The 19,877-nt window shown below is 43.8% G+C and overlaps 1 protein-coding gene and 2 non-coding genes across 6 annotated transcripts; all 3 read left to right on the top strand.

Moving 5' to 3' along the window:
- The first annotated feature begins 9,728 nt into the window (after positions 1-9,728).
- On the top strand, positions 9,729-13,566 carry TPT1 (tumor protein, translationally-controlled 1). 4 transcript variants are annotated; one of them, XR_015725947.1, is made up of 7 exons: positions 9,729-9,888; positions 10,161-10,234; positions 10,783-10,973; positions 11,381-11,486; positions 12,279-12,395; positions 12,605-12,695; positions 13,354-13,566. XR_015725947.1 is itself a non-coding variant. In XM_045796780.2 (6 exons), the coding sequence occupies exons 1-6, from the start codon at positions 9,861-9,863 to the stop codon at positions 13,354-13,356; spliced, it is 519 nt and encodes a 172-aa protein (XP_045652736.1). In that variant the 5' UTR covers positions 9,729-9,860; the 3' UTR covers positions 13,357-13,566. The 4 variants fall into 4 exon arrangements, 3 of the variants coding, with proteins under 3 accessions (XP_045652736.1, XP_087721258.1, XP_045652737.1); XM_045796780.2 differs by lacking the exon at positions 12,605-12,695; XM_087865132.1 differs by lacking the exons at positions 12,279-12,395; positions 12,605-12,695.
- LOC123792027 (small nucleolar RNA SNORA31) lies at positions 13,154-13,284 on the top strand. The gene has a single exon (XR_006779613.1). It is a non-coding gene; the product is annotated as a small nucleolar RNA SNORA31 (small nucleolar RNA).
- An 806-nt stretch (positions 13,567-14,372) lies between the features above and the next one.
- LOC123792028 (small nucleolar RNA SNORA31) lies at positions 14,373-14,506 on the top strand. The gene has a single exon (XR_006779614.1). It is a non-coding gene; the product is annotated as a small nucleolar RNA SNORA31 (small nucleolar RNA).
- Positions 14,507-19,877: the final 5,371 nt, after the last annotated feature.

The raw sequence follows: 19,877 nt of genomic DNA, 5'->3' as shown, positions 1-19,877 counted from the left end.
AAAAAAAAACAAAAACCAAAAACAGGGGTGGGGGGCGGTGCCCCTGGGTGGCTCAGTAGGTTAAGCATCTGCCTTTGGCTCAGGTCATGATCCCAGGGTCCTGGGATCGAGCCCCGCGTCAGGCTCCCTGCTCAGTGGGGAGTCTGCTTCTCTCTCCCTCTGCTGCTACCCCTGCTTGCACGCTCTCTCTCTCTCTGACAATAAGTAAATAAAATCTTAAAAGAAAAAGAGAAAGAAAAAAAGAATTTCTTGGGTGATTAGGAACGTCTTCTGAGCTAGAGGCAGCTCTTGGTGGGCTGCTGGAGAGCTTCAGCATGGAGGCTGGTCATCAGAAAGCCCGAGCTGTGATAAACCGTGGAGCTTTCAGCCCCACACCTCATCCCCCAGGAAGAAAAGCGGTAGAGACTGAGTTAATAATCGATCATGCCTCCATGATGAGGCCTCCATAAAATTCTCCGAAGTACAAGGGTTTGGGAGCTTCTGAGTAAGCGAATGTATTTATGATGTGCTGGGAGAGTGCCACACCGCAAATGCACAGGGACAGAAGCGCCTGCGCGGGGCCCTTCCGGGTCTTCATCTTATGGATCTCTTCATCTGGCGGCTCATTTGAATCCTTTACAATAAATCAGTAATAGCAAGTGAACTGTTTTCCTGGGTTCTATGAGCTGTTCCAGCAAATGATTAAATGTGAGGAGGGGGTTGTAAGAACCTCCAGTTTACAGCCAAGTCAGACGGAAGGGGGGGGTAAACTGGGGACCTACTACTTCCAGGTGGCTTCTAAAGGTTTGGGGGGGTTAGGTTGTGGGACAGAGCTCTTAACCTGCGGGATGTGAGTAGTTAGTATCAGAACTGACTGAATTGTAGGCCATGCCGCTGGTGTTGGAGCATTGCCTTGCTGTGTGGGGAATCTGGTGTCAGAAGTATTGTGAGAGTAAATGAAAACACAGTCCGTTTTTCCCTAGGCACCTTCACTGAACTATGAAGAGCAAGGTTACTTGGAAGTATATTTCCTTATCAACATAGAAGTATTTGTTTCAAATCTAATTCTCATCATATGGACAGTTTTTGAAAATGGTAGCAACCTCTATACCTATAGTATAAGTAATATACAATACAGGGCAGGACAAAAGTGGGCCAATCAAAAAATGTTTCCATGTTCATATATATTCCTATAAATATATTTATATTACATATATGATGTGTATAGGAGTATACATGATATATTTATATTTTATTTTTATATTTCACATATTTATATATTTCAGATTATATATATAATATATATAAAAAATATATATATATATTATATATATTTAAAGATTTTATTTATTTGACAGAGAGGGACAGACAGCCAGCGAGAGAGGGAACACAAGCAGGGGGAGTGGGAGAGGCAGAAGCAGGCTCCCAGCGGAGCAGGGAGCCCAATGCAGGGCTCAATGCCAGGATCCTGGGATCACGCCCTGAGCCGAAGGCAGATGTTTAAGGACTGAGCCACCCAGGCGCCCCTCAGATTATATTTTTAAATATATTTTATATTTATATTGACACCATATATACTCCTATATCCCTTTCTATAATTTTATTTTATTTTTTTAAGATTTATATTTTTATTTTAGGGGCACCTGAGTGGCTCAGTTGATGAACGTGTCTGCCTTCGGCTCTGGTGATGATCCCAGGGTCCTGGGATCGAGCCCCGCCTCAGGCTCCCTGCTCTGCCGGAAGCCTGTTTCTCCTTCTCGCATTCCCCCTGCTTGTGTTCCCTCTCTCACTGTCCCTCTCTCTGTGTCAAATAAATGAATAAAATCTTTAAAAAAAAAAGATTTATTTATTTTAGAGAGAGAGCAAGAGAGCAGGAGCAGGGGAAGGGGCAGAGGGAGAGGAGAGAATCTCAAGCAAACACCCTCCCCCCACCCCGCCCCACCCCCATGGAACGCAGAGGCCAGCTTGGGCTTGATGCCAGGACTCTGAGATCATGACCTGAGTGGAAATCAAGAGTGGGTTGTTCAACCCACTAAGCCATTCAGGCGCCCCTCCATTTCTATAATTTGGTTCTTGCACTTGTGAACAAATGTTTACACATCTGACGTTTCAAATAGAATTAAAACTTTGCTCCAAAAGCACTAACAAGTTACTGTGCACTAGTGTGCCCCATGAGATCTGAGAAAAAATTACTTCCTTTTCTAGTTAACATTCCAGTGACCCCTGCTAAGGCAACCCTGAAAAATAACTGTTGCCATACCAACAGCTTAATGAAGAAGTCTGCCATTGTTTTCTTCCCTGTTTGTCCTCAACTATGTGATAAATTTCAAAGATGAATTAGAGCAATTAAATTCTGCCTCCGAAGAGTACTACTGGTTTTAAAACTAAAACCAAGAATCTTTCTAATTCCTATCTCCACATTAACCCCAATCACTATTCCCACAGTAATCACTGTGAATAATTCATGAAACTTGAAAAATTTTTATACAGACACAAACAGATGTATATTCTTTTCCTAAAAGGAATACTGATTCTATCTACATGACTCTACTTGCTCTGTTCTCATAACAAAATTTAATTATCTTCAGGCTTTACATTTCAAATTCTAAATTTTCTTTGATATTCTGAAATTGCATTCAGTTTCTACGATAAGCTAATTTCCACGACTGTTATGGGGAATGGTCGGCAGCCAGGCAAGATGCACCAGGAAAGGAGAAGTCACGGAGAAAAGGAGTAAGCCAATGAAGAAGTTAGTAATCTGGAAGGGAGATAAAAATAAGTATGGAAATAAACTCTAATATTTATTTATTCATTTGCTCACTTATTCATTCATTCATCCATGATGATGAAGTATTTATACATCCAATAATAATTCCATAGGCAAGATGGAGAAACCGAGGCTAAAGTCAGTCCCTACTTCACAGCCGTTCAATTTTCTTCCGACTCAATTCTGTGCTTTCTCTCCTCCCCTTTGCCACAGAGCCTGGAAGTACTAGTATAGCTGTGACTGAGACTGCTCACTCTTCCAACTCCCTATCCATCTGCCACCCTGAATAAAGAATATACTTCCCAGCCACCCTCGGAGCTAAAGGCTCTCTGATTAGGTTCTGGCAATAAGATACAAGAAGTGATAGGCATGACTGCTAGTGCCTGCCCTCCAATTTCTGCTTATTCTTTCCTTACTGGAATGTGGACATGGGTGGTGCGGTTACCTGAGTGGGTGCTGGGGAGGGTGGATGGACCTCTGGATGTCCATAAAGGAGGATAAAGTAGACCTCAATGTGATCAGTCATATTTTTTCATTCATGAAAAAAAAAAAAGCTTGAAGCAAGTATGCAAATATTAGCAGTTATTTATTGTGATTGGTGGGTACCTAAATATTTTAAAAATGTTTGTGTGTCTCTGTATTTTCCAATGTTTTGGATCTATGATTTAAAAATAAATTCCAACATTCATCAGTTGGAATATTTATAATAATTTTTTTTTTAAAAGAAGGTTCCATGCCCAATGGGGGGCTTGCACTCATGACCCTGAGATCAAGAGTTGCGTGCTTTACTGACTGAGCCAGCCAGGCATCCTGGAATATTTATAGTATTATTTATTTATTTATTTATTTATTTATTTATTTATTTATTTATTTATTTATTTATTTATCAGAGAGAGAGAGCACAAGTGGGGGGGAGCAGCAGGCAGGGGAGAAGCAGGCTCCCCGCTGAGCAAGATGCCCAGGACCCCGGGATCATGACCTGAGCCAAAGGCAGACACTTACCTGACTGAGCCACCCAGGGGTCCCTATTTATAATAATTTTAAATGACATTTTAGATGAATGGTTAATGACACGGGAAAATATTCATAATAAAGGAAAAAATACTTGAACAATTTTCTGAGATTAAGAACTGGAGAGCTGGAGTTGCCCACCTAGCTGACTGATTAGTCTAATAATCTTGTACTCATTTTTAAAAATACAGTCTAAAAGTGATTAAAAGTAGTTCCAACCAAGAAATCTTCTAATTGGCTTGTTCATAGATCTTTTAGAGCAGGCTTAAAATAAAAGAGTAACCTATTGCTTTAAAGTCATCTGATAGAGAAGTCACTTAAACATTAGGATTCCTTCCACTCCGTTTTTTTGTTTTTTAATATAGGTAATGCATTTATTTATTATTTTTTTTTTAAAGTAAGCCCTATACCCAATGTGGGGCTTGAACTCAAGACCTAGAGATCAAGAGTTATATGCTTTACTGACTGAGCCAGCCAGGCACCCCTCCCTCGACCCTGCTTTTTAAAAAATTTACAAACATTGATGGGGAGAACATTAACGCCAAGACTAGTTATCTGTGGTTTTCTCTATGGTTTATAAATGCTCTATTATGTGCATTATGATTTTTTAAATCAGAAAAAAGCCCTATTTTTCAAAGTTAAGAGAAATATTCAAATATCTTAAAACATCTTAGATTCTAACGATCATTTTACATTCATCAAAGACACTCCTGGAAGTTATATCAGTTATGTTGCTTGGTTTCACTTTGGAGAAAGGGAAAACGTACTCTCAGCTAGACCTAGATATTGCCAACAACTGGCCTGGCACCCCCAGCTAGGCCTTGGTAGTCTGTTGAGCATAAGCAAACTCATAGGACATTAACACCAGAGAAGACTACTCTATGACAAAAACATGAACCTCATCCAGAAGGGCTACAGAGTCAAAAGCAGATACTGACCAAATCTTGGGGCACATTAAAAAAAAAAAATTGTCCACTGAAATCAACCGGTTCATGCTGCCAAGAAATATTATTTGAAGAGAAAACTTGCCTCAGTCAATGGCTTTCAAACCTTTTTGACCTAAATCCACATGAAGAAATATGTCTTATATTGGGATCCAGTACATATAAACGTGTGTAAATTTAAAACATAAGTTTCATGGAACAATATTCACTTTTACTACATGTGATTCTATTTTCTTTTTATTCTGTTTCATTTTTAATTAAGTTGGTCACTATTCTCTAAGCTATTTCTCAGCTCTCAGTTTGAAAAGCACTGTTAACCAGGTCTTGAGTATGTGCTGAATCCTATTAACTGAGATGGGATTTGACTTAATTAAGAGAAATGTGAACTTTTTTCATCCATTCATTTATCAACAATTATTGAGTCAGGCCCTGTTCTGACCCCTGAGGACCAGCAATGAACAAAACAAAGTCCCCCACTCATAGAGTTTACATTATCGGGCTCTGCTGTCCAATAAAGTTACTAGCCATGGGTATTTAAATTTAAATTAAAAAGAAGTACATACTCAGTTCCATTTCCATTGCCACACTAGCCACATTTCAGGTACTCAGTAGCTGCTTGTGGCCTAGTGGCTACCGTACTGGAGCAGATACGGAATATTCCCATTAACAAAGTAAGCTCTTTGGAACAGCTCTGCTCTAAAGGAAAGAATTTGCCTTGTAACTTGACTAAAGTGATGATTTGTCAGCAGAGTATGCAAAGTCTGGGTAAAAGGACCAAGAGGATTCATTAACAGATGCTTATTCTCAGAATGAGGGGATTCAGACCACGCACCGGGAATAGTCCAGCTGGACTGGTTCATTTCTTTTCTTTTAAAGATTTTATTTATTTATTTGACAGAGAGAGACAGCAAGAAAGGGAACACAAGCAAGGGGAGTGTGAGAGGGAGAAGCAGGCTTCCTGCTGAGCAAGGAGCCCAATGGGGGGCTCGATCCCAGGACCCTGGGATCATGACCTGAGCCAAAGGCAGACGCTTAATGGATGAGCCACCCAGGCTCCCCGGGACTGGTTCATTTCTAAATAACCTTCTGTCAATGATCATAAAACTGCATTCTCACCTCCCTGCCCAATTCCCTCTTAACTACATTTTCTGCAATTTGACTGTCTACACTATATGTAATAACCAGGAATTTCTCATTCTACATTAATGGTATTCTCGTTTTACAAATCAGAGTTTGGTAAATACTAATCCATTTCCCCGAACCTGACCCCCAGTGAGTAAAAGTGAAAAAAGTTTAAACTGAGAACCAGACCCTTTGCACTGTGAGTACAACAAGGACTACTAGCTGCCTCCATTCTTAAGAACAAAATGCTGATTTTATTTCGGGCGGCAATGAACCAGGGTCCATGAGCTGGAAGACTAGTTTCTGGCCTTCACTGCAACTAGATGCATCCATATAATTGTTCAGTGGCATTGTAGCCAGGGGTAAAGAGCACCTGGCTCTGGGGGTTCCAAACAGTCCAGGTTCAGCCATTCACCACTGACAAAATCCGAAGGCAGAGAAATGAATGGTGGTGAAACAAGGAGTTTATTTCAGTGAGGCCAACATGGGGAAGACAAAGGACTAGGGTCTCAAAGACAGTCTCCAAAGTGGTGAAAATACTTCCAGATATATATATGGAAATGTGGGGCAAAGGTGGGTGGGTAAGTGCAGGTGCGCAGTGAAGGTCAAATCCATCGTCTTGGAGTCAATTAAGGGCGGTGTCTTGCTGGCTCAGGGCAGTCCTTATTGCTTGAGGGGGTAGTTGTGATTCCCATCAGGGGATGCTTTGCCTTCAGGCTCTTCCACCTGAGCCCAGACAAGGGGGGGAGGGAAGGCAACTAGAGAAGTTTGAGGTAAAAATGGAGGCCAACTAAGTCCTCTTTTAGGACTTACAGAATTGCTCCTTAGGAGGAAACACACAGCTGGAATGTACCTCTTTTGTCCTTCCCGCCCTTTCTTTTTTTTAAGATTTTTAATTTATTTGACCCAGAGAGACACAGCGAGAGAGGGAACACAAGTAGGGGAGTGGGAGAGGGAAAAGCAGGCTTCCCGCGGAGCAGGGAGCCTGATGCGATGTGGGGCTCAATCCCAGGACCCAGGCATCGTGGCCTGAACCGAAGGCAGACGCTTAACAACTGAGCCACCCAGGCACCCCTCCTTCCCCTTTTCTTGCAGTCTGCAAGGTGGATGTGATGGTTGGAGTTCTAGCATCTATTGCAGACCGTATAGGTGGTGGAGGAGAAAGGAAAATCCTAAGCCCCTGATGCCCATGAAGCCACCACAGGAGTGTGGACTGCATATCCCTGAATTTCATTTATGTGAGAGAATGAATAAACCCATGCGTGTTTAAGCTATTGTAGTCAATCCCTAAGTGATATAAGGGGGAACTCTTCTGAGGTGCTTTTCTCAAGTGAGGACTTGTGTGAAGAGGCCAGAAGACATTGTCTTTGCGATCGTTTTAATTGCAAGAGATACCAAGTCATATTCAGTTGTAAAATTAGGACAATCTTAGACTTTGTTAGCAATCACTGAATAAATCATTGTAAGAAATAAACTGTTATAAAAAAAATTTTCAGGGGCACCTTGGTGACTCAGTTGGTTAAGCATCTGACTTTTGATCTCAGCTCAGGTGTTAATCTCAGGGTTATGAGTTCAAGCCCCGCATTGGGCTCCACCCTGGGCGTGGAGCCAACTTACAAAAAAATTCAAATGATGCCAAAGTAAAAGATAATTAGCTGAAGACCAAATCCTTCCAATTTTGTCAGTGGCTTACAATTAGTGAATAATTTTCCCTATTTGCATTACTGGTGTTCTAAGTAGGTATTTTCAAGATATGGCACACATTTTTTAGCTGTCTGGCAGGGTGAAGCTTACAAAATATCCTGAAGTTCAAATCAGATTTTCCTAAGATTTTTTTTTAGGATTTCTGGTTTATGAATTACCATGGGTTATCAAACATGAACCTGAGATAGAAATCTTATGACACAAGTTGAATTCTTTCAGTGAACAATTAGTGTTATGATTAAATAGAACGTCTTTAATACAACACATATCCACTAAATCCCTAAAAATTTCCAAATAACATAATTAGAGGATTAATGAAGTTTCAGGAATGTTTTGTAAAGTAATAAAATTTGAGGGGAAAAAAGTAGTAAGATTTGAAAAGAATTATGCATCCAAATTCAACCATAATTTATTAACAACCTATTGAGGACACCGGGCATTTTTTCATTGCCTTATTTAATATCCCCAAAACCTTTCAACTCACAAAAATTCGATTTCATGCTTAGGCTTCGGGAGGCTGGCTTTCCCAAGGTTGTAGGACTAGTAACAAAGCCAAGATTTCAATGTAAGTACTTTGACTCTAACTTAAGTACTCTTTTTTCACTGTGGCTTTTATAAAACTTGAAAAAATGTTTTTAATTGAACATAAAGCTGAAGGGGAGTGGAGAGAGCAGTTTAGGGGTACAGTATCAGTAAATGGTAGTATTTCTTATAAATTTGAAAATGTGAAAGCTAAGGAAAATAATTGAAGATCTGCCTGGGAGAGTCTGTTCCACTCATACATCCCAGAAATAATCAAGGTTTGAGAGATCCTTCACAGATGTTCTGTCAGAAGATGTCCATTTGTTTTCCAATTCCTTTCATGCCACTTTTTAGCTTCCTCCCAGTTACCTGGGGTCGTCTGTGGTGTCCAGTGCAGCCCCCGACCACAACTTTTTGGGAGGGTACTATCTCCTGGCCCTTTTCCATTTTGACTTCTCCATCATCTCAATTCAGCTTTGTGCTCTGCTCTTCCCCAAGTTGCTTTTACTGTGCAGAATGCTTCATTATTGGAGTTAGGGGAAAAAAATATTGGATGTATTATAATTGCCTGATTCTTTGATTTACTAGAACAAAATTTCTGTGAGGATAGGACTGGGTTTTAACTTGTTCACGGTTGGGAGATTCGTGCAATACCCGGTGCTAGGGACCCCGCAGAGCATAAAAATATTTGTAGAATGTCACAAGCTCTCCGGTTTCACACAGAAAGGGAAACTGCTTCCTTGAGTGTTTGTTTTGGACCTAATAACTGGGTCTAAAGTCCACATAACATTTGGGCAAATGGGAAGCTCCCTACTTTTAACTCTCTAGCACTTAGCATGTAATTCCTATGTCATTTTTAAAGTGACAATATATCCCTTTTGTCAGAGGACGTAATTCAAGACCAAATGCAAAACAAAGTTCCTCAGCTGTTTGCCTGAGGAACCCGCAAGCTTTCAAATATGGAACCCGACTGGGAGATGGGAAAGCTGTGCAAACTCCAGGGACACCTTACCTCCTCCCCACAGACCCTGCGCCCCCACAACTAATCCCAGAGGGCGGCGGGACGACCTGTAGCCCGTCCCCGGACTCGGCTCTGCTCCACGAAGGCATCCGAAAACTACAGCTGAGGCAGCGTCTGGGCCAAACGCTAGAAGTTCTCCGAGGCCTCCCGAGAACCTAGAGCGAAGCCAAAAGCCCAGCCCCCTACCCCCATCCTTGCGGACAGCCTCACGGTTCCCCCCGACCCCGACACTCCGTCAACGCGAAGTCCTCTACAGCAGTTGACATTTTTGTTCCCAGAAAGGGGTGGGAGCTGCGCGGGGCAAGGCGTAGGGCGGAAGCCTGAAGAGATTTCATCTAAGCCCCACCCACGCCCAGCACCTCCCAGGGCGGCCGGGCAGGGTAGGGACGGGGCAGGGAGGCTGCCCCGCTTCCCTCACGCTCCCCACTAGGGGCCCGGGAATCCCGTCCTTCGCCTCTCCCAGCTACCGCCCCACCGCTACCACCGCGGAACGCAGCATTGTGTCCTCGGCCCAAGTCCCCGGATGCTCGCCTCCCCTCACCGGCCCGCTCCGTGGCTCCACCCCTCGCGCGGCTCTGCGTGCCACGTCACCGCTTGCGGCGCTTCCGGAGGCGCAGCGGGCGATGACGTAGGGGGACGTGCCCTCTATATGAGGTTGGGGAGCGGCTGAGTCGGCCTTTTCCGCCCGCTCCCCCCTCCCCCCGAGTGCCGCTCCGGCTGCACCGCGCTCGCTCAGAGCTCCCGGCTCCTGCTAAGGTAGTGCCGCCGTCGTCTCTCTCCAGCCGTCGTCATGATCATCTACCGGGACCTCATCAGCCGTGAGTCGTGACTGCACTACCCCTACTGCCGCGCGCAGGGGACAGGGGTGCGGGTGGGGGCGGGGAAGAAGGACGCCGCCGCTGTCGTGGGCCTAGGGGACGCCGGCGGCCTTTCCGGGAGCGAGGAGGGGTCGGTGCCTGGGGCACACCTCGGGGTCTCGAGCGCCCGGGGAGGCGCGGGGGCCGCGTGCGCCTGGCCCGCGCGGGAAATGGCGGCGCCGGTTCCACACCTCCGGGCGCAGCGTGACGGGCGGGTCTGTGTCCCCGAGCAGATGATGAGATGTTCTCCGACATATACAAGATCCGGGAGATCGCGGACGGGCTGTGCCTGGAGGTGGAGGGGAAGGTGAGTCGGTCGGGCCGCGCGGCGCGGGGGAGGTAAGGCCGGGCAGGCTCGGGTTTCCGCCGCTCCCCCGCCCGAAGTTGTGCAATCCTCTCCGCTGCCTCCTGGCGGAGGAGACGCTCTTTCCGGGCTCGGGTTTTTCTAGAAATGTGGAGGCGGAGCTGAGCCTGGAAATAGGTCCGCCGCCTTGGCGCCCATCCTCCTCCCGGGCTGTCCGGGACAGGTAGCCTCCGGTTAGGGAGCTCCAAGCCCTTCAACGTTTGCTCTACACGTACTTGTTCATCAGCCCAAAAGCCCACACAGAACTTCTACTTGGTTGTAAATGACCCCGCTTTCCTTCCGGTCAACATAGAATTCTTACTGAGTTACGATGTTCCAGGAATTTCAGACGGCTTCAGTTTTTTTCTCCATAACAATGTTTTAGTGGTTTTTGGCAAGAGTCAAAAGTGGTGGGAGAATGATGGATATGTGAACTGACACACAAAATTCGGGGGATGCTTTTAGCTAAAGTCAGAAACGTCTGAAACCAAACTTTTTTTTTCTTAATACAGATGGTCAGTAGGACAGAGGGTAACATTGATGATTCGCTCATTGGTGGAAATGCCTCCGCTGAAGGCCCGGAGGGCGAAGGTACCGAAAGCACAGTAATCACTGGTGTTGATATTGTCATGAACCATCACTTGCAGGAAACCAGCTTCACAAAAGAAGCCTACAAGAAGTACATCAAAGATTACATGAAATCGTAAGTGCTCCTGGCGCAGCCCACCTACTGTCTGGAATCCCGTAGGACTCAAGGATAAGCTGACTTGGAGGTTCTTTAGCAGCAGACATACTTGTGAAAAAGGCCTTAACCTTTCTGTTGCGAGCTCCCAAGGATAGTTGGCTTTTCTATAAATAAACTAATGTGAACACACTGGAGCATGCAGTGTCGTTCTAGCTTTTTAGAAGTGTACTTTGGCAATAACATGAAGTCCAAAATTGTGAACAGTCTGGAAACTTCATTCTGTGAGCTCCTGGTTTCTTGATGGTGCCATGTTAATTGGGCGCAGTGATAACGAGCCGCCCTTTTCAGTGCTTGTCTTAGTTTGGATCTTCCCCCCCCCCCCTGAGAACTGAGTACTTTAACCTATTAATAAAATACTGTTTTAGAATCAAAGGCAAACTTGAAGAACAGAGGCCAGAAAGAGTAAAGCCTTTTATGACAGGGGCTGCAGAACAAATCAAGCACATCCTCGCTAATTTCAAAAACTACCAGGTAAATACCATAAATGTTTGTGTCAAAGAGTTGTGCCATTTTAGCTGCCAAAGGAGCAAATTACTTGATGAATAGTGGATGTAACCTGGCGGTCTTCTGGGTCTTTTGAGCAGTTTAAATAACTTCATAGATGGAATTCCAGTAGTCCAGGCTGTGGAAAGTAGCTTTCCCTGCTCCCAAGTGTGTTTCTAGATCTTGTCTGCTTGATTCCAGAATTTGGTCCCTACTCACTTCCCAGAGGACATTTTTCATTTCTGCCTGTCTAGAATTGCTTGTTAACCTCCTGAGTGGTCTTCCAATCTTTTTATTTCCAGCTTCAGTGTCTCATTGCCACTAGAGTTCTTTCTACACTTGTTCTGTTGGGAAACTCAGTGACTTCCCCTTATAAGGAGTAAGGAAAAAACTCATTACAGCCTGGCTCTTTGATTTTCCAGCTTTCACATGTCCTCTGGCCATAAGATAACTTTATCCCTATAATGTGCTTCTCTCATTGTATGTTCCTTAATGCTTGATGACTGTAAACGGGCTTTTGCAGAGTTTGGCATTGTATATGTGGGGCTGAGAGAGAGTGTTTCCAGAAAGTATGAAGTGTTCTGGATTGCTGCGTACTTTGGTCAATTGTTAGTGTTCTCATTTGGTGAACAGAAATTTGGTTCCTATTTCTTTTTTTCTCCTGGTGAAAGTCTCTTAAATTGTGGTGATTTGAATCCTTTGATTGTTTTATTGTAGTTTGTTTTGATATGATCTGTATATAATGGTCTAATTCTGGGTATTTATTGTTTGCTTCCTAAGTTCTTTATTGGTGAAAACATGAATCCAGATGGCATGGTTGCTCTGCTGGACTACCGTGAGGATGGTGTGACCCCATATATGATTTTCTTTAAGGATGGTTTAGAAATGGAGAAATGTGTAAGTATAAGGAAGTGGGTTTAAATCAGTAATGTCAAAATGGAGACATCTTTGGTGTGATTCCTTGTTTCTTGCCCCCGGGATAGTTAGAATGGGTTTTACAGCAGTCTTTGTAAAATGTAGGTCTAGCTCTTGTTTCTTTTTGGGAGTCTAATAGAGTTGTGTTTCACATGTAAAAGATTTCTATATACAGAAAGCTTGTCTTGTAGGTGGCTTAAATCACTAAGCTGGAGATCAGAAACAGCACCTTGGGTTGATCTTACCCCATAGAAACGGCCCTTCATATTTTGCCACACATGCGTGAGTGGCATGCATGGTGTGAAACCTTTTTCACTTTGGTTTACTGGTAATTGGCAGCTGGTCATTAAAAACCTTGATGTTAACTAGCTTTTAGTAAATAAAGTTAGAGCTGACTGCTTACCCAATATGCAAAATCCTTTAGTAAAATTAAATGAATGTCTACTATGCATGGCATTGCTGGAGGCAGCATAGAAATGAAAGCATTCATTATCCCAGCTTTCGGAGGCTTCCATATAAATTAGGGACAAGATCAATTTTAGGCTACCCTAAATAATATGAGAGGCAACAGTGGACCAAAAAAAATGTCTTAGGATGGGACAGATGATTTGCTAAGGGGATTATTCCAGGAATAACTGCGGTTTTTGTTGGTAGAACTAAAAGTGTGTGTACATGAATGGGACTTGCTTTAAAATGAGATTTCTAGAAAACGTGCTACCCCTGCTTTGGTAAGGATGATTCTGCATCCACTGATAGACCTTGAACAGTTGGCTGTTGTTCTTTTGGTTTGCACTAGGATGCGAGAGAAAAAAAATCCCTGCGCTTTCTGTCTGTCTCTGTGGCAGCCCAGATTGAAGAGGGGAATACATCTGCAGCGTAGAAATGTTAAATGTTTTCATACTGGATAAAAGTGCTAATACAGTCGTTTTTGTTTTCACAGTAACGAATTTGGCCATTACTTTGGATGTATCAACTGTCGTCATAACTGGCTGCTGCTCTTCACCCACACAACACCAGGACTTAGACAAATGGGACTGAGGTCATCTTGAGCTCTTCATTTATTTTGACCCTGATTTATTTGGAGCGGAGGCATTGTTTTTAAGAAAAAAACATGTCATGTAGGTTGTCTAAAAATAAAATGCATTTAAACTCATTTGAGAGAATGCCTCTTAGTTTACGTATTAAATCCATCCTGTGTAGTGTCCTGGAGAAGCTAGAGCCTGGTTGTAGACTACTGCTAGGAAGCATAAGACTGCCTGCAGATCACTTCTACAGTGAAAACTACTTCTGGGACTGGAATATAAAAAACAAGAACCAAAAGTCTTAATTCTGAGTTCAAGTAAAGGGAAAGACCATGCTCCTAGGTGGGCCAACATTTGAAGTGGATTCCTTACACATTTCATCACCTACAAATGGAATTAGTTAACTCTGGAGGAGAGTACCAAAAGAATAAAAAGAGACTAATAACAGTTGGAAGCAAAGTATTGTGTGATCTTATTTATCATAAGTAGAGCCAAGTTCTAGAGAAATCTAGATGTCTCCTGGAATGTTTATGTCAAACTCTGTGGAATGGGGTTGGCAAACTGGCTTGTCCTGCCACCTATTTTTGGGACTTCAAGGAGGTGTTTACATTTTTAAATGGTTGGGAGAAAATACGTGGTGGGATGTGAAAAATATGAAACCTAAAATTTGTGAAAATTTTGGTTTTTTGAGCACTACCGTGCTCATTTGTTTATGTACTGAGTGGCTCTTAACTGTTAAGAGCAGAGTATGAGGGAGACCTTAAGGCCTACAAATCGTAACACAACCATGTGACCCCTCACAAGAAAGGTTTGCCAGCCCCTGCTTTAAAAGATGGTCTAGATGGAATGTGGGCTAGGTGGTGGGCTGAGGAAAATACTGCTGTTATGTCCTATTGTACCCGAAAGGGCTGTGGGTGGCAGAAGGAGAATAAGGAAAATGCATCAATTTGACAGACCTGGAGCAGTTCCTGTCTGCTGCTAAGGTTTCCACTAGAGATGCAAGAAAAAAGGGTCCTCGCGCTTTCTGTCTGTCTCATTGTGGCAGTCAAGATTGAATGGGGGAGTACAGGGCGGGGGAAATGGAGAATTAATGTAACTCAGAAGTAAACCTTAACGAAGATCCTGTTTTACTCCAAAGTATCGAAAATTTGAGTTTACGAGAAGTATTGGAAAAGGATTTCCCAGACTTGCCTTTTGACTAATTCCGCTTTTAAAAGATTAAAGGTTAAAACTAAATTGAAGGCAAGCCCGTGACTCATCTGGTCCTGTGACACATGAACCCAGGGCGAATCCAGTGATTTAGCCGTCTGGAATTTGCCCTAGAGATTTCAGAGTTCATAATGTGGTTCAGAACCTGAGACGGGTTTAGGTTGATAGTGCCCCCTGGTGATGAGTGGAAGCAAACCCAAATACTAGAAACTAGTCAAGCTGGTGGCAATTTTAAGCATTCTGATCTAACGTTAAAGTAGAAAAAGTGCCAGTTGCTGATCTAGGAAGCCCTCTGCAACATAAGTGGGGAAAAGATTTTGGGGCAGCGGTTAGTGCTATGAACGTAACCACCTGGTTGTGTGAAAGGTTTTGTACCATCTAACCTGAAACCTGATGTAGTGAGTGACCCATGGAAAAGACTGGAAGAAAAGGAGATGCAGAGGCTTTCTAGGAAGTGAAGAGTCCAGATGAGTCCAGCCTTAGGAATGCTTACTTTCAGTTTCTGGTTACTCCCAGTTAAGTTTAAGATACTTTGTACAAGAGTAACAGGTGATGTGTACTTTTGTCAGCATGTCATTTTATGTCCTTATTGGTATTAAGCTTGATAAAGTCATGTTCCTAGTGTTCTTTAAGTCCTAGGCTTTGTTACACGTTTGGAGACAAATTGTAAAAGGATTTAGTAGTATTGTCCAGGAAGGCCTTTGTAAAGTGATTTGAATAGGAAAGCAAATAAATAGGCATGTGGATATCTGCGGGCAGAACAGTCCAGGCAAAGAATTGCAAATTCAGAGTCTGAAGTGGAGTGTATAGACATGTTCTGGGGACAAGGTGGCCAGTCTGCTGGACCCCCAGTGACAAGAGAAAGGGTTAAGGCATAGAAGAGAGTATCCAGGAAAAGAAACCAAGTCACGTGGGAAGGCCAGAGGGTTTTGAGCAGAAGAGTGATACGATCTGACCTAATGAACTGGGTAAGCAGTGGAGTATTTTACCTGGGAGGAGAGGTCTAAAGATTTAAAGAGCTACTGGAAAATCTCAGTGCATGACATTCGAAGCAAAAACACTGGGTGAGAAAACCTAGAAAGGATAGACTCAGCTCTCCAACTTCGAGCTTGAGATGGTCAGCATGATGAACTGGCAAAGTGATTCAGAGGAACTGTCCCTGAGGTAGGAAAGTCACGGGAGTGGCCTGGAGGTCAAGTGGACAGTGTTTCAGGGTTAGTCAAGATGAGGTCCAAGAAGGAAACATCACAAGTCTGAATAGTGGGGGAAGAAAGCCTGATTAAAATGGGCAGCATATTGCCTGTGAAATGTCAGTCCAGTTGACCCTCAAACCATGTGGCTTTGAACTGCACAGGTCCCCTTACACGTGGATCTTTCACAGTACTGTAAGTGTATTATGATTTTTCTCTAGCTTTACGGTAAGCCTACAGTATACAACATACAGAATATGTTAATATGCTCTCCGTTGCCTTCTGGCCAACAGGCTATTAAAGTGGGGAGCGGAAAGGTAAGTGCAGATTTTTTACTGTAGGGAGTTTGCAGGTAAAGTTAAAAATCATAGTGATGGTAGTTAATAGCTGTCCCACTGAATTCCTCCAAATCCATCCCTTTGTGCGGCAGTGGTATGTCTGATCGTAATGCTTGTTGGCAGGCTAAAGCAGATTTTTATTAATTTTTTTTACTATTGTGGGGGCATGTTTTAACTACTGGAATATTCTAGTATACTTTCTGAGAGTGTGTAGATTGTGGATTTGTACTATTTGTACATGGTTTCCTATAACAGCCTGGTATTGGCATATAAGATTCCTCTGTACACTGGGCGATGAGAACCTCAAGTGGATGTGGTTTTAACAGTCCACACAATTCAGTAGAACAATGCCAGTTATGAGCCTAGGGGAGGATTCTTTCCAAAGTAATGACTTGTTCCATGAGGTTTCCTTCAATTACTGACGCCTCTCAATCCTCCCCCTCCAGGATACACTTGACCTCTCCCTTTGTTCATAGATACATAGTACTCTTCTGAGCTAGTGTAAAGCAGGAAGCGTGGAGATGGGGGGATACCTTATGGAGTGCTTTTGCATGAATGCACCACAGTTGAAGGTGAAGAAATGAGAATTCAGGCCTCAGGTGACTCACTAGAGGGGTCCTCTGTGGGGAGGGGGGACACAGACCACAATTGGCTGGCCGGGAGTACAATACTTATCTAGTATCGTACAGCTATTAGACACTCAGTCTGGAGTTTCTAACAGTTTGGGCTAGAAATCTAGTCTTGTATTTGGTGATTTTCTTCATATGTAAAGACAGCAGATAAGTTCTTGTTTACTCTCAATGCTACTTGCACATGACCTCATCCAGAGCACAGGACAATAAAATCACTACCCAGAGTATTACCTACCTACCATTCCCTAAGCAGCTGGTAGAGAGCTCGGAAATCCCATAGAAAGTTTGAGGACAAGTATTCAAAACAGCTATACATGTAATTTCCTTTTTACTAATACATTAATTTGGAAGTCTCCCTCAAGAACTGCCAATTTGTCCCGTAAGTCAAAGAGCCAAACTCCTAGCAACCTGGGGGGGGGGGAGATTGGCGGGTGAAAGGAGGAAGATTACTACACATGAAATTAAGAACATGAACCTGTCGTTTTGACTACCTTACTGAGGTGGAATAATGCCTATCAACAGATGGCCAGTATAAAACTGGAAGCTGAACACCCCTCGGTGGGCTGCAATCAGTGTTTCTGCCCATCACTTTCCTAGGGTTCCATCCTTCCGAAGTGTCCCCCCGTTGAATCAATGTGAGGGCGATCCACATTGACGGATTTTGTCAGGTGGAACATGGGCTGGTGTCACTACCCTCAGTGACTGCCATCATACTGGCAGGGCAGTAAATACCAACTGCTGGCATCTATTAAAAGCTCAAGTGACTAAGCCTTTGAAAACTGGTTAAGTAATGTGCAAACTGCCCCACTCTGCTCTACAGACAAAGGAGGAGGGCTGGGTGTGAATGTGAGAGCAGCTGATTTTTAGCATCCCAAGAGCAATGTGGAGGCTTCCTTTTCTAAGGCAGCTACTAAAGCCTCTGGTTTATGGGGTGTGAGAGTTGTGCAAAACTCCCAACTACAGCTTAGCTTCCCTATCACTAGCCTGTGGTCGTTTTGCAGAATGTTTTCTAACCCCTCGGGGTGTCTGCATCTGAAGCCCCTTCCTACACCTGCCTTTCACCCGGCAGCCCTAACCACGCAAGCTTCTGCTTCACAGCCTTCGTGCTGGCTGTTTGCTAGGCCCAACTGCTTTTCCCAGACAGCCATGTGGCTCGCTCTCACGACCAAGCCTGCTCAAAGGCCATGCTGTCAAAATCAGGGAGGCTTTTTCTGACCATGCCATTGAAAACACCACCCAGCCCCCTTCTGTGCTTTTTCTCTCCATGGTACTTCTCACCATCTAACATACTATGTATTTATCTGTCTGGCTTATCTGTCTCCACTCCACACAGGCTGCAAAAGGCTTTGAAGCTCAGTGCTGTACCCTGATGTTCAGAATGAGGCCTGGCGCTTGGCACATACGTGCTCGAGGTGTGCTGCCACGGGATTAACGGAAGGGTGGGACGCACTACACACACTGCTGAGTTTGACCTGGATGTGCTGCTTTTAAAAAAGTATTTCATATCCTAGTCTGAACCGCTGAGTTTAGTGTTTACAGCAAGCTCCTCGGTCCCTTGCCCTACCTCATTCCTGCCAGGCTTTCTTTACTCTTCCAAAACACATTCTGCGTATTTGCTCTTTCTTTTTTTAAATCCTTATTTCTAAATAACTTGCTTCAACTATTATTTTTTTTAAATATTTTATTTATTTATTTGACAGAGATAGAGACAGCCAGCGAGAGAGGGAACACAAGCAGGGGGAGTGGGAGAGGAAGAAGCAGGCTCATAGCAGAGGAGCCTGATGTGGGGCTCGATCCCATAATGCCAGGATCACGCCCTGAGCCAAAGGCAGACGCTTAACCGCTGTGCCACCCAGGCGCCCCTCAACTATTATTTCTTGTTTTTTCAGTTTCAGAGTTTAGAAATTACCTTCTGACTTTCTCTATGGAAGACGAAGATTATGCTTTCTTGGCGCTGGTAACTCCCCCCAGCCCTGTCACTTCTCTTTCCCCATCCTCCCATATATTATCTCCCAATTTAAGTTAATAATTATGGTATGTCTACGTATTTTTTCCAAATTGAGCCATATAGTACGATTTCTATTCTTTGACTGTTTTACATTTTGCTGGAGTTAGTTCATTCCCCACTGCTTAGTTTTCTGGGTACTCATTAACCCCTAAACTCTGTAGAAAATGTAACAATTCTCCTAATTCCAATGAGTGGAAGTTTCCCCCACACCAAGCAGCTGGTTGTATTACAATTTAACTCGGTTCTGACACTGTCTGGAGACAGCATCAGATTGCGCAGGTGAAGGAATCCGCCCTCCTGGACTGCCCCCTCCTCCCCACTTCAGATGCCAATCACAAGTCCAGGTTACCTGTGCTTCTAGAAATTGGAAATTCCCACACCCTTTCCTCAGGCTGGATTAATTTGCTAGAGCGGCTCACGGACCTCAGGAAAACATTTTACTTACTAGCTGACCAGTCTGCCATGAAAGGCTAGGACTCAGGAGCAGCCAGATGGAAGAGGTGCACACGGCAAGGTCTGGGGAGGGGGTACGGAGCTTCTGGACCCTTTCCTGAATTTTTACAGAGGCTTCAATTCCTAGGCTTGATTAAATCATTGGCCATTGGTGATTGGTTGGATTCAATCTCCAGCCCCTCCCCTCCAGGGAGGGGTGGAGTAAGACTGAAAGTTCCAACCCTTAAACACACTTTTGGCTCCACTGGCAATCAGCCTCCATCCTTTGGAGCTTTCCAAAAATCACCTCAAAACAAAAGCCACCTTTATTGCTCTCATCACAGGAAATCCCAAAGGTTTAGGACCTCTGCCAGAAACAGGGACAAAGACCAAATATATATGTCTTACTATAAATCACAACACTGCAAAATGTAAATTTTTTTTTCAAAACTTGAAGTGTTCCAGGAATCTATTGGACCAACTTTCTGTTTTCTTGAAGAGCTTCCTCACGGAGGCCTTTGCCATCTTGCTGCCCTGTGGCACATGGAGCTTCTCTCCCCCTTAGTCTGGGATTCCCTTCACCACTTACCTAAATCCCAAATTTCCTTTCTGTCTTGGTGAAGCAGCTCTCTA

This window comes from Ursus americanus, chromosome 10, assembly GCF_024610735.1.
Source record: "Ursus americanus isolate L20-20 chromosome 10, mUrsAme1.1.p, whole genome shotgun sequence".
Lineage (NCBI taxonomy): Eukaryota > Metazoa > Chordata > Mammalia > Carnivora > Ursidae > Ursus > Ursus americanus.
The sequence above is the reverse complement of the archived record's forward strand: the minus strand, read 5'-3'. Positions and strand labels throughout refer to the sequence as shown.

Coding starts and splice junctions, on each gene's coding strand:
- TPT1 (XM_045796780.2), top strand. CDS start 9,861: ATGATCATCTACCGGGACCTCATCAGCC. Junction 9,889..10,160: donor CTACCGGGACCTCATCAGCC/GTGAGTCGTGAC, acceptor GTCCCCGAGCAG/ATGATGAGATGTTCTCCGAC. Junction 10,974..11,380: donor ATCAAAGATTACATGAAATC/GTAAGTGCTCCT, acceptor ATACTGTTTTAG/AATCAAAGGCAAACTTGAAG.